This window comes from Aotus nancymaae, unplaced genomic scaffold (assembly GCF_030222135.1).
Source record: "Aotus nancymaae isolate 86718 unplaced genomic scaffold, 86718_ANA_hifiasm-v0.15.2.pri h1tg000062l, whole genome shotgun sequence".
Taxonomy (NCBI): Eukaryota; Metazoa; Chordata; class Mammalia; order Primates; family Aotidae; genus Aotus; species Aotus nancymaae.
Window position 1 is genome coordinate 41,158,752 of NW_026988476.1, and position 15,052 is coordinate 41,173,803.

Here is a 15,052-nt window from a genome sequence, read left to right on the forward strand (position 1 = left end):
ATCACTTGAGGTCAGGAGTTTAAGACCAGCCTTACCAACATGGCAAAACCCTATCTACTAGTAGTCCCAGCTACTCAGGAGGCTGAGGCACAAGAATCACCTGAACCTAGGAGGTAGAGGTTGCAGTGAGTTGAGATTGCACCACTCCATGCCAGCCTGGGTGACGGAGTGAGACTCTGTCCCAAGAAAACAAAAAAAACCTTGCATGTGACTGTGCAGTTGTCTTAGTACAACTGTTTGTTGCAACAGTGTTGTTTCTCCATTGAATTGTTTTGGTATTCCTGTAGAAAATCGATTGACCATAAGTATAAGGGTTTGTGTCTGGATTTTTGGTTATATTCCATTGCTCTAAATGTCTTTCCTAGTGCACCAACACCGTTCTAATTATAGTAGCTTTGCATTAAATTTTCACATTGGGAAGTGTCTTACAACTGTATTCTTGGCTATTCTGTGTTTCCATATGAATTTTAGGATCAGCTTGCCACTTTCTATTAAAAAACTACCTGAGATTTTGAAAGGGGTTGTATAAATATATAAATCAATTTGCTGAGAGTCCCTTAGATTTTGTATTCATAATACTAAACTTAGGTCCTTACTAGTTTATTCTTTCTTAGAAAATTAATTTATTTACTTCTAGTTTATAACTACACTTTGTATATATGCATTAAAAGATAACTTTTTACAGTGTATTGGTGTTCAACTAACCTAGAGGAAAATATGAAGTAATCACTTTTTGTATTTTATTTTATTTTATTTTATTTTATTTTTGAGACGGAGTTTCGCTCTTGTTACCCAGGCTGGAGTGCAATGGCGCGATCTTGGCTCACTGCAACCTCCGCCTCCTGGGTTCAAGCAAATCTCCTGCCTCAGCCTCCCGAGTAACTGGGACTACAGGCGTGTGCCACCATGCCCAGCTAATTTTTATATTTTTAGTAGAGACGGGGTTTCACCTTGTTGACCAGGATGGTCTCGATCTCTTGACCTCGTGATCCACCCACCTTGGCCTCCCAAAGTGCTGGGATTATAGGCGTGAGCCACCGCTCCCGGCCCACTTTTTGTATTTTAAAAAACCTAATATTGTACAGGCCAACTACCTCTATAGCAAAAATCTCTACATACAGAAAAATTATATAAAGAGGAGTGCCAGAAGAGGTGCCAAACTATGTCAGAGTGGTATAAAATAGAGCAAAATTCTATATGACAGAAGAATTTTATAGGTCCTTGGGAGTTTTATTTTGTTTTGCCTTATTGTTTTTTCTGCTGCGATTCATTTTGTATTTGTAAGCATTAGCAAAAATTTTTGTATGGGGGTACATTAGATATGAATAATGCCTCTTAAGGAATGTGGATAAGGATTATAAAAAATAAACATGTTAGATTTTTATGATGCTTTAGATTCCATTGGTCCCTCAAATAAGACATGGGCAGCTATTTGATAGCTTGTGTATTTTTTTTTATTAGCAAGTAAAAATTGTGTTGTTTATGGTGTATAACATTTTTTTTACATGAACACATTGTGGAATGGATAAATTAAATTTGACATACACATTACCTCACATACTGATCATTTTTGGTGGCAAGTAGCTTGTGTAGTTTTGTTTAGTCAGTGAATACCATAATGCAGCCACTCTCAACCTTGGCTGCTATGCATCAGAATCCCTGGAGAGCTTTAAAAAATTCAGCTGCCCATGCAGCACACCAGATTAACTAAATCAGAATCTCTGGGATGGGGCTTGGACATGAGAATTTTTTAAAGCTCTCACAGTGAAGCCACTGTACATGTAACTTTTAGAACTACTGCTGTACACAGTTGAAAATACAGGTAGATTGAGCTCAGGAAAATGTTAACTATCCTGAAATGGCAATTAAAGTTTTGCCCCCCTGAACTGTATGCCACTTTAATTGTAATGTCAACTACTATGAAAAATATGGAATTATTAGGACATAATGATTTGGGTTTCTCTTTACCTGTGAACCAGTAATAAAAGATTATCCAGTCACCAGAATTCCAAAATTTGGTACTGACTAAGATCAGTTATACATACTACCATATAGGTGGGCCTTTGTTTGTTGGGAGTGGGGGTGGGGTGGATGTCTGTTACTTAAAAAAAAAAAAAAAAAAAAAAAAAAAATCAAGTTTGTAAGCCACCAGTTAATTGGAAAAAGCACTGAAGCCCTGGCCTTAAGAGTTTGGCAACCTGTGTTCTAGTGTTAGCTCTGCTGTGTGACTTTGAACCCATGTGTTTAAAAATTACATTTTATAAAATGGGGCTGTTGGACTGAAGGTGATAATCAGATTGTTTATTCAACAAATTGGCTTGCTGTTGTGTTCTAGGCAAGGATACAGGGATGAACAGAACATAGAGCATCCCCTTGAAAAGCATGCAAAAGGCAAACGTGCAGAATGTCTAAGTGTAGCTATAGTGAAATGTTCAGGGAATTAAGGGAATATAGAAGTTCTTCATTTGGTTTCAGTTTTGGACAAACACTTTAGTTGCCCATTTAGTGACCATTCACAGATGCTTGCTTTCCTAGCCATCCTTGCAACTGGGGCATAGACCAGAGGAAAAGTCTGCAGGGCAGGTTTTCTTGTAAAAGTTGGCAATTGAGGCTGGTCCAAGTGCAGTGGTGTTTACAGCTAATTGATCACAACCAGTTACAGATTTGTTTGTTGCATCTCTACTCTACTGCCTCACTTGACTAAGCTGAAAAGAGAGAGAGAAAGAGAGAAAAGAAAAGAGAAAGAAAGAAAGAAAAGAAAGGAAAGAGAGAGGAGAGAGGAGGGGAGGGAGGGAGGGAGGGAGGGATAGAGAAAAGAAGGAAGGTTGGTTAGTTGGCAATTGAGAAAGCAGGCCTTCCTGTTCTGGCCTTATTGTGTGGGGACATGATGCTTGGTGCTACAGAGGTCATCTTGAGACTGTGAAGACCTAAGAACAAAGGCTTCCACACTGAGAATGGCCAAAGGAAAATACAAAGGAACCTGGATTTTTTTTTTTTTTTTTTTTGAGATGGAGTCTCACTCTGTCACCCAGGCTAGAGTGTAGTGGTGTGATTTTGGCTGACTACAACCTCAGCCTCCTGGGTTCAAGCAATTCTCCTGCCTCAGCCTCTTGAGTAGCTGGGACTACAGGTGCGTGCTACCATGCCTGGCTAATTTTTTGTATTTTTATTAGAGACGGGGTTTCACCGTGTTAGCCAGGATGGTCCCAATTTCCTGACCTCGTGATCCGCCCACTTTGGCCTCCCAAAGTGCTAGAATTAGAGGCATGAGCCACTGTGCCTGGCCGAGGAGCCTGGATTTTTGATGTCAACAGTGCACTGTTAAACCAACCCTAGGACTACCTTCCTGTGGGCTTATTGAGATAATAAGACTTCATATTGTTGGATCTTTTGTGCTTTAAGAGTGGTCTGTGGATCAGCATCATCTGAGAGTTTGGTTAGAAATGCAGAATCTCAGACCTCACTCAGACCTGCTGCATCAGCATCTATACTTTATTTATTTATTTATTTTGATTTGATTTTTTATTTTTTTGAGACAGAGTCTCACTCTTGTTGCTTAGGGTGGAGTGCAATGGCACAACCTCCACCTCCCAGGTTCAAGTGATTCTTCTGCCTCAGCCTCCCATGTAGCTGGGATTACAGGCATGTGCCACCATGCCTGGCCAATTTTTGTATTTTTAGTAGAGACGGGATTTCTCCATGTTGGTCAGGTTAGTCTCAAACTCTCGACCTCAGGTGATCCACCCGCCTTGGTCTCCCAAAGTGCTGGAATTACAGGCCTGAGCCACCATGCCCAGCTCTAGCATCTATACGTTAATAAGATCCTGTGGTGACTAAGATGATGCACATGAGAGCTTTTGAAGCACCAGTTTAAAGCAGCTTCAACTGGGTATTCTGTTCTATGCAAGTTTAATAACCCTGATTGTGTGAGTACATCTTGTTTAGTTAGCTAGTGCTGCATTTATAATTATTGTTTTTCCATTCCCTTTATATTTTCAATCTTGCATAGAACATATGGTCATAAACATGATTTGCATATGATAAAGTCTTTAGGTTTCTAGAGTAACTAGTTTCTTAACAGCTAAGCTTGTTAGTGTACATTGAGGCTTAGAGGAATAATGACCAAAAATTTCTGAATACCACTCAGGACATAGAAATTTATTTGCAGTCAGAATTTGAATTTCTGGAATCATAATTGTCTTTGCCATCCCCCAAGTGACAGTAATAGTTTGTTGCTTAATAATAAGAAATTGGATTGTTTTTTTTAAAAATCTCTTTGAAGTTTTATAGGTTTTGTTTATTTCTTTTATGGACTGATTTGGTATTTGTAAAGCGACTCACAGTTACACTAAAAAGAGCCAATTTTTATATCCACAAATGAAAAATTTCTCAGTTGACCTTTTCTTTCCAACTTTTACAGCCAAAATATTACCCTGGAAACATAAAATTCTATGTCAGCGATAAAACATAATTACTGATGATGTTCATCTTTTCCTTTAACTTAAACTGTACATACTTTGGTTACAAGGATAAAATGGTAATTCGTTAATAGCAGTAGTAATAGAATTAACAAAGTGCTTTATTTTACAGGGAAAATATTTATCCCCAAACAGAAACCTGTACAGACTTTTACAGAAGAAAAAGTATCTCTTGATCCAGAATTAGAAGAAGCTTTGACAAGTGCTTCAGATACAGAATTGTGCGACCTCGCAGGTATCACCTAAAACAAGTTAATTTGCGAATAAGTGTGGGTTGGAGAGGGGAAATACCAGCACATACCTATGTATACATTATACAGATGTTTGCTTTTCCTAGCAAGTGCTATTGAATCAGTAACCACATATTTGGCTTTATATTTTACATGATAAAGCTGACATAAAGAGTTTCATTACTCTCAATAGTGAAATGTTTATATTGAGAACGTATTGTATTTTTTGACATCTTTTCCCATGTTGTCATATTTGAAAGTCCTTCTAAAATCTTCTATCAGCTGGTGCTCAGCTATCAGCTGTCCCACCTGAGCATTGGAAAAGAGTCTTCAGAGTCATCTGCTGATGACCACTTTATCAGAAGACGGAGAGATGCGTAACTAGAAAGTAGATTGGAACAGTCAGTTCTGAGCTATACTCACCACTTTTTCAACTTTTCTGAAGTGTATATGAAGTACTCCAAACCTCTAATACTAAACAGTATAAAAGCTAGTCAAACTTGGTTTTGTTGACATTTTATTATCAATATTACTAATTTTCAAGAAATACATAACAATACCCTAAACCCTATTATTGTCATTATTGCCAATTTCTTATCTAGACCAGTATCTTCTCCACCCTACCATGTACAACCTATTGTCCTAGATAGAAAAGTGTGATGCATGGGGAGTTCTTCATACTAAATAACCCCAAGAACTAGTAAGTTTGAATGTAGCGCTGATGGTTCTTTGGGAAGGACCTTGGAAAGGGACAAGTCAAGATGTGATGCCACGGCCAGAGCAGGAGTCTTATGGATTGAGGGACTGAGGACTGATACATCTGTAAATAGTACATTCATCAGAGTGGAATGAGCCAAGGACATCCTCTGGCATTTGCCTTATTTATGCAAAAGGGCATCAAAAACTAAATCCAAATTTATTTTTCCTCCTAAGTGTCATTTTTGAAGGGTGCTCATATTCTTACATATAAAAACCTAATACTTTTAGTATTCTACTCTTAGCTTGAATCCAAATGTAAATTAATGACATGAGATTAACAAACATTAAAATATGAAGGTTAAGGTGAAAATCTGCTTTTTGTCACATTATGTTCCTAGAAACCTTGTGAAATTAATGAACAGCAAAAATAGATCGTTTCCATTTTCTCTCTCAGCCACCAGACGGAGCTAAGGATAGATTTACGTTTAGGATCAGGCTGCCTCCAACCTGGAAATGTGGGGAAATAAGACTTTAGAAATGTGGGGGAAAATAACAAGAGTATTGATGAGAATGAGATTTTAGGTGATTTTTACTCATTTTGTTCTTCTGTGTTTATGTGTGTGATCTGTAATTTATAGGAGAAGGTCCAGAGATTGTTAAAATTATTGATAGAAAATTTTTGTTGTAAAACTCTTCATGTTTAAAACAATAAAAACTTTCTTTTTCTATATTTATAGCTATTCTTGGGATGCACAATTTGATAACGAATACACAGTTCTGTAATATTGTGGGAAGTAGTAATGGCATTGACCAAGAACATTTTTCAAGTGAGTACTTAAAATGGTTTGTGAATTCTAATCCTTTATTAAATATATTTTGTTTTTGCCTTGTGTCAGCTTCAGTATTCACATACTAGTTGTTATATACATGTACTTGAAACCTGACATTTCAGTTTGGTGGTACTAATCCAGAAAGCCATTGAAAATAGGGTATTAAATATTTTGTCCTTGATGTGTCAGCAAATGTAATAAAACCACTCTACATCACTAATACTAATAAAAGCTAGTCAAACTTGGTTTTGTTGATATTTTATTATCACTATTACTAATTTTCAAGAAATGCATAACAATACTCACAAAGAAATTATATTATAAAATCAGATTCAGGAGAAACCACAAAACTATTCAGCTCCTAAAGCTTTCAGTCTGATGTGAAGTATTATATAGGCTAAAGCAGAGCTTTTCAGAAATTCATTTGTAGGAGCCAGGTTGGTGGGTCATGCCTGTAATCCCATTTTCTGAGACGGAGGCAGGAGGATTGTTTGAATCCAGGAGTTCAAGACCAGCATGGGAAACGTAGACCCCCATCTCTACAAAAATTTTAAAAATTAGCTGGGCATGGTGGCACATGTCTCTAGTCTTAGCTACTTGGGAGGCTGAGGTGGGAGAATGGCTTGAGCCCAGGAGATTGAGGTTGCAATGAGCCGTGATCATGATACTGCACTTTGAGCCTGGGGGACAGAACAAGATCCTGCCTCAAAAAAAAAAAAAAAAAATTCATTTATAGGGTATTCTTTTTGTTTTTAATTTCAGTTATTTTATTTTATTTTATTAGGGTATTCTTAAATTAGCAAGGTGATACATGCCTTTGTAGCACATTTAAGCAATACATAAGTATATGTGGGAAGAAGTAAAAGTGTCTTCAGCCATCATACCCTCTACTTCCCCAAACATCACCCTTTTAACAATTTGGTATATACCCTTCCAGACTTTGCACTGTTTATACTAATGTATACATGTTATACATAGTCTCTTGTTTTTTACAAAAATGGGATTGTACTGTAAATATTTATTGCAACTTAATTTTTAAATAGTAATTCTATTAGCTAAATTATTATTATTATTATTATTATTATTATTTTTGAGATGGAGTCTCACTCTGTCACCCAGGCTGGAGTGCAGTGGCACCATCTTGGCTCACTGCAACTTCCTCCTCCCAGATTCAAGCATTTCTCCTGTCTCACCCTCCTGAGTAGTTGGGATTACAGGTGTGCGCCCCATTCCCGGCTAACTTTTTTTTGTATTTTTAGTATTTTTGTATTTTGTATTTTAGTTTCGCCATGTTGGCCAGACTGGTCTCAAACTCCTGACTTCAGGCAATCTGCCTACCTCAGCCTTCCAAAGTGCTGAGATTACAGACGTGAGCCACTGTACCCAACTAACTAAATGTTTTTGAATGCTTACTGTGGCCATGTTCTGAGCACAGCTCTTGGACGTGGAGTACTCTCATTAGCCCTCACAACAGTTCTGTGAAATAGATATTATTATCTTTAATTTGCATGTGAGGAAGCTGAGATTTTGAAATAATTAAGTAACCTCAATATTTTACACAAAGTCTGGTAAGGATTTTAACCCGTGTATATAGTGTATCACTTAGCAAGGGACCATATTTTCTAGTTAGTATGTATACATCTACCTCATACAGACAAGTGTATAACATTCCATTTTACGATGCTTTGTAATTTGCCCATCCCCCTTCTCATTTTTAAGTTTTTATTGTAGAAATGTTCAAACATACATAAGAGATAATAATATACTCATTACCCAGCTTCAGCTGTTTTTAACATTTGCCAGCCTTGTTTCATTCATCTTCTGTCTCCCTCCCTAACCCTTCTACTTTTTTTCCTGAAGTATTTTAAAGCAAATCCTGTTCATTTGTATTACACCACCTATAAATATTTCCATATATTTTTCTCACAAATAAAGGGTTTTTTTAATGTAATCATGATGCCATCATCAAATTTAAAAATTAACAGTATTTTCTTCGTATCATCTAATAACCAGTCTGTGTCCAGATTTCCTCTATTCTCTCAAAAATGTCATTTTGTTATTGGCTCAAAAAAGGTTACACACTGCATTTGGTTGTTTGTCTTTTTAGTCTCCCTTAATTTCTTAACAGTTCTCCTCAACCTCTTTCCCTTTTTTTTTTTTTTTCATGTCATTTATCTTTTAAGAAACCAGGTTATTTGTCATAGAATTTTCCACATTCTGGATTTGGCTGATTTCAACCTTATGGTATCATTTTATGTTTTTCTGTCACCTATGTTTCTGTAAGCTGTTAGGTCTAGTGGCTTGATGAGATGCTGGTGCAGGTCCCTTTTGGCAATGATGCTTCATGGGTGGTGGAATCACATTAAGAAACTTATCAAGTCTGATCCTTCCTCTTTGGGGGAATGAGATTGATCAGTGGGTTCAGATGTAGACAGCCTGATCCATCCATTTTAAGTTCCCCATGAACTTTTTGCTTAATAATTTCTGCATCCCATTGACTGGATTCATTATTTCATTAAGGGGCAAGGCTCTTGAGATTTCTTTCCCCACTCCACAGGATATTGTTTTTGGTTTTATAAAATTAGAACTCATTCAATTTTGCATTCAGTGAGGAAGTTCTTCCCTAGCTATCTTGAAGACTGCCTTGCTGAACTTAAGTGAGAGGGAGTCCACTCTCTGTTGTTTAGCAGAGCTCCATTAGGAAGCTTTTCCTAGTCTTGAACCAAGTTCTGCTTCTTGGCAATCTGTACTTGTTCTAATCCAGCCTTTCAGAACAGCACTAAATTTATCTCTTCTTGACTTCTACAGGATAACTCTGAAAACAGCTAGCATACCTTCTTTTACTATGTACTTCTCCAGACTAAATATATTCAGATCTTTCACCTGACCTCAGGAAAGTAATTTTCAATCCTTCATCTAAGTTAATCTCAAGATGCCGCGTGTGTGTGTGTGTGTGTGTGTGTGTGTGTGTGTGTGTTTGAAAGTCACAAGATAGTCTTAGATGGAATTTATTGGATAATCAGTGCACCCTGTCTCAAGATGAGTTTTGCTCCTAAAATCTAGAGGAAGGCAGGAAGGAAAAAAGCCAAATAGTAGTCCATTTTGAACCCAGTCAGTCTTTCCATGTCAGTTGCTCTTACTTTTTTGTGGTCATTCACCAGTTTGTGAGCTTTTGTGGTCTTTGAATTGAATGACCACAAAAAAGTAATGTTTTCCCCCAAAAATCTATCCATAAAAGTTTACCTTTTATAGGTGTTTATAAACCTCCACACACATGCATCAGAGCACAGTGATCTCATTAAAGAGCTCAAGGATTTCAGGTCCTCTGTCTTTCAACTTTGAAGCATCATATTCCTGTTGTGTGTGGGTAGCTGAGGTAAAGATTGGGGAGTGAGAATGAGAGAAGGCAGTAAATTTTGGAGCTTCTGTCTCAGTAGCTCTTCTGTGTACCTTTGCCTCCTCTCCCTCTCTACTCCTTATTCCTACCTTTCTTCCTATTCCTTCTTTCTTGCAGAAAGTTCTCCCTGTTTTCCCACTGCAGAGTACTCTCCATGGGAGGAAGAGATAATGCACCCTTCCATCACCTTATTATTCTCATTTAGGCTATATTTCTTTAAGTCTGTGATTCTTACTGCCTTTATGCCAATTATCAGTCAAATCTCAGAGAAATGATGAGATGCTAGATTTTATCATGCTAATATTTTATCTTAAATATTGCTAAAAAACAAATGGCATCAACTTGTGCTATTAAATATATTTGAGTGGTAAAAATATCTTGTAATATACTAAGACAATGAAAATATTCATTTTTGAAGACTAATACATGGCAAAAAAAATGAAATGCTGACTATGTTTGGTATTTATATTCAGTAAAATTTTATTTGGATGCTTAAATATGTGTTAAGGCCATTCGTAGTGAATCATGCCTGTAATCCCAGCACTTTGGGAGGCCAAGGTGGGCAGATCACTTGAGGCCAGGAGTTCAAGACCAGCCTAGCCAATAGGCCAATATGATGAAACCCCATCTCTCCTAAAAATACAAAAATTAGCCGGGCATGGTGGCAAGCACCTGTAGTCCCAGCTACTCGGGAGGCTGAGGCAGGAGAATCACTTGAACATGGGAGGCAGAAGTTGCAGTGAGCCAACACTGCACCACTGCACTCCAGCCTGGGCGACAGAGCAAGATTCCATCTCAAAAAAATAAGTTAAATAAATAAATAAATAAATGTGTGTCAACACATAAAGGATCTTTTAGGAATTGTGGGGATGGAACTTTTAAATCTGTTCTGTTGAATAAATATGTGTGTGTGTGTGAGAGAGAGAGAAAGAAATGTTACCAAGTCAATATCTGCATCCACTGTAATAGTTATCAGCTGCTGCTCTTTTCATGTATCACTGCAGATGTGGTCAAAGGTGAAAAGATTCTTCCAGTATTTGATGAGCCACCAAATCCAACCAACGTGGAAGAGAGTTTAAAGAGAATTAAAGAAAATGATGCTCATCTTGTTGAAGTTAATTTGAATAATATAAAGGTAAGTGTATTAATCAGAGTGGTTTTGTATTGCTTCGAGTCAGTTGAACCTAGGATGAGAGCTGGGCAGCTGATAAAATAGTCTAATTCTTTCTACTTTAAAGTTTTTGCTCCTACTAGTATGCCATCATAGGTTTCTTCATATTTTAGCTGTTAAAGTATTATGGTATAGTGTTTTCTAACTTGGTTTTTGAAGGGTTTATCATCTAAAAATGTAAATCCTACAAACTGTCAGAATAAATCTTTCTGGTTTTCTAAATACTACCCACTTTTTTTTTTTTTTTTTTTTGAGACGGAGTTTCGCTCTTGTTATCCAGGCTGGAGCGCAATGGCGTGATCTCGGCTCACCGCAACCTCCGCCTCCTGGGTTCAGGCAATTCTCCTGCCTCAGCCTCCTGAGTAGCTGGGATTACAGGCATGCGCCACCATGCCCAGCTAATTTTTTGTATTTTTAGTAGAGACGGGGTTTCACTGTGTTGACCAGGATGGTCTCGATCTCTTGACCTTGTGATCCACCCACCTCGTTCTCCCAAAGTGCTGGGATTACAGGCGTGAGCCACCGCGCCCGGCCCCTACCCACTTCTAAGAACATTTGGTCTCTTGGGTCTTGCTTTTTTTTTTTTCGTTTTCTGAGACTGAGTTTTGCTCTTGTTACCCAGGCTGGAGTGCAATGGCGTGATCTTGGCTCACCGCAACCTCCACCTCCCAGGTTCAAGCGATTCTTCTGCTTCAGCCTCCCGAGTAGCTGGGATTATAGGCATGTGCCACCACACCTGGCTAATTTTGTATTTTCAGTAGAGTTGGAGTTTCACCATGTTGGCCAGGCTGGTTTTGAACTCCTGACCTTAAGTGATGCACCCGCCTCAGCCTCCGAGTGCTGGGATTACAAGCATGAGCCACTGCACCTGGCCTATTTTTATTTTTTAAATTTGTTCCCCATGTATCTCCTTCTCTAAATAAACAGTAATGATCTGAAAACAGCCAGACTAGAGGGAATTGAAGTCTCGGGTACTACAGAGAGAAATCAGCATCTTCAAAACTTTATTTTCTCTTCAAGTGGTGTGGGGTTCATCTCTCTTAGTACTTTGTAGCTTAAACTAAGTGACTGAGAACTGTCTGTCTGCCTCAGGAATCATACTCATGAGAGATGGACTCCTGCATCTCTCTCCTTGTAGAAAAGTAAATCCATTTTTTTTTTTGAGACGGAGTTTTGCTCTTGTTACCCAGGCTGGAGTGCAATGGCGCAATCTCGGCTGAGTGCAATGGCACGATCTCTGCTCACCGCAACCTCCGCCTCCTGGGTTCAGGCAATTCTCCTGCCTCAGCCTCCTGAGTAGCTGGGATTACAGGCACGCGCCACCATGCCCAGCTAATTTTTTTGTATTTTTAGTAGAGACGGGGTTTCACCATGTTGACCAGGATGGTCTTGATCTCTTGACCTCGTGATCCACCCGCCTCGGCCTCCCAAAGTGCTGGGATTACAGGCGTGAGCCACCGCGCCCGGCCCAGTAAATCCATTTTTAATTTCATATAAAAGGAATAATGAAAGGTGAGAACAGTGAGAATTTTTTTTAAACCTAAGTGCTAGAGAAATGGTGATATGTGCTCTGCTGAGTCAGTAGTTTATGCAAATACTCCATCACAGAGAAGTCAGATAAATATCGAGGAAGCTGCATTATTTGTTTTCATTTGTAGACTACTCTTATGTTTGTATAATTTCTGAATACATTTTAAAGCAAAAAATAAATACAGATGTACTTGATTAATGGAAACTAGATATAATGAAAATTGAAATGTAATGATGTTTTATATTATTGTCTTTCAAGAATATCCCAATTCCAACCCTAAAAGATTTTGCAAAGGCTTTGGAAACCAACACACATGTGAAATGTTTCAGTCTTGCAGCCACCCGGAGCAATGACCCTGTTGCTGCTGTAAGTAAGCTATTGTGGAGAATATCAAAATTACGACGTAGCCAGGATGTGTTACAATGGTGTTTTTTATGAACAAGATTTACTCCTTTTTTATAGTTGATGTTTTAGCTCACTAGTAGGCAGTTTATTAGTTACCACCTTATTGTGTTTATTTTTTCCTGTATTTCCTTCCTATGATTTTTTTTTCCTTTTTTCCCCCTCCCAGCTTCCCTTTCCTTCCTATGAATTTTTTAAAACGTAAATGGAATCATGTAGTATATGTTGTTCTGCAACTTGATTTTTCACTCTGTGGTTTATCTTTAAATTTTTGTTGTATCAATACATAAGGATCTACCACCTTTTATTTTAACATCTGCAAATGATTCCATTTATGGAATCCTCTAGTTGTGGATTTCTGTTAAATGCTTTTGCTGTGTCTCTTGAGATGATCATATGGTTTTTGTCCTGCATTCTGGCATGACTTTTATATGTTGAACCAACCTTTCATTCCTGAGATAAATCCCACTTGATCATGGTATAAACCTTTGGTTTCACTTGGTTTTGAGGATATCACTCCCTTGGGGGCTCCCCTTACCTAAGTGGACATTTCTTCTCAAAGCCCTGTGCTGGTTCCTCCACATCTCCTCAACCTCTAAATACTGGAATGGCCCAGAACTTGGTCCTTCTTTTCTCTGTGTACACTGACTTCCTGGGTGATCTCAGAAACACATATATTATTTCCATGTACTTGCTAATGACTCCCAGAGTTATCTACAGTTTATACCTCTCTCCTGAACCCCGTATTCATGTCCAGCTACCTCCTCAGCAGTTTTACTTGGATGTCTAATGGACATTTTACTTGTAAGTCCCTAACCAAACTCCTGACTTCCATCCTGTGCCTGCTTTTCTGTGCTCTTCTCTATCTTACTAAATGCAATTTCAGTCTTTCATTGCTAAGGCACAAAAAAAGTAAAAAAATAATGGAATCATTCTTGACATCCCTTTCTTGCAACCTTAAACATACCTTTAGTCCTATCTTCAAAATATTTCAGAATTCAACCACTTCTCACCATTTTCACAACTATGACCGTGATCCAAGCCACCATCTTTTCCCACCTGAATTATTGCAACAGCCTCCTAACTGTATTACCTTCATCTGTTTTACCTACCCCAAGTTCTTTATATAGCACCAAGAGTGATTCTTTTAAAACTTAATTTATCTCATTCCTATTCGGAGAATCCTCTCACAGCTTCTCATCTCAGAGAGTAAAAATCAAAATTTCTTTTTTTTTTTTTCCGCTTAGATTTCAGAGGAAAATCAAAATATTTCAATGGCCTTATAAGGCTTCACATAAGTGGACCTCATCTCCTTTACTTGCCCTTTATTTCATTCTACTCTAGCCATATAACCTTCTTGTACTTCCTCAAACATGCCATGTGGACTCCCAAATCAGGGCCTGTACACTTGTTCCTTCTACCTTGAACTTTCTTCCTAAAATAAGCCACAAAGCTTCACCTTATCACTTTGACTCTTTGCTCAAATGTCACCTTCTAGGTGACTTTTCCTGGTAACTCTATATAAAATAGCAACCCCGCTCCCACCCCCAGTATTCCCCACCTACCCTGTTGTGCCTTTTTTCTTTTTGCCCTCTAACATTGTACTTTGCTTACTGTTATTATCTGTATCCATCCCCAACTAGAATGAACAGTCTGCCAGGCAGGGACCAATATGTTTTATTTCTGAATCTCTAGAACATTGCTAATCAAATAATAGACCATCATTAATATTTGAATAAATGTATGGATAAGGGATTTGTTCCAGGTCACATAGCTAGTTGTTGCTAATATAAAGTACATGTATGTAGATATCAGCCACAGTTTTTTCTAGTATCTCCTATTTCTTTTCCTTTAACTTTAAGCTTGGCCTTACCCATATCTTCTATAGTTTAACCTTGCTTTTGATCCCTCTAAGGGGCTGTTTTATGTAAAGTCCTGCTCATTCTTTTTTCCTCTTCTTCCCCTCCTTCCTTCCCTTCTTCTCTCTTCCTGCCTTTCTTTCTCTTTCGTTCCCAGTCTCCCTCCTCTTTCTTTTTTCACTCGTAGGCTTCTGCTAATTAATCAATATGGTATTTATTAAGCACTGAGTCAAATGTCTTAACACTGTACCATTTCTTATCCTGTGAGAAATGAAACAGAAGCAGATTGAAGACATACCATTTACTTGAGGAATTTAATATTTCCTTAGCCCCTTCTTCTCAGTGGCCTTTGTGCTCTTCTGGTTCTGATTATCTGTGTTCCTTTCTGGCTTTCTGCCTTGACCATTGCTTTTTGCCTCTGCCTTGGAAATTAGTACATAATTTACCCTCATTTT

General features: G+C 38.1%; 1 protein-coding gene across 1 annotated transcript in view; it reads left to right on the top strand.

The window, feature by feature from the left end:
• Positions 1-15,052, top strand: part of TMOD3 (tropomodulin 3) — an 86,103-nt gene that overhangs the window by 56,123 nt on the left and 14,928 nt on the right. The window contains exons 4-7 of the mRNA XM_012442273.2: positions 4,591-4,713; positions 6,145-6,234; positions 10,639-10,769; positions 12,595-12,702. Of these exons, the coding sequence (XP_012297696.1) occupies positions 4,591-4,713; positions 6,145-6,234; positions 10,639-10,769; positions 12,595-12,702 (452 nt within the window). The remainder of the gene's footprint in view (positions 1-4,590; positions 4,714-6,144; positions 6,235-10,638; positions 10,770-12,594; positions 12,703-15,052) is intronic.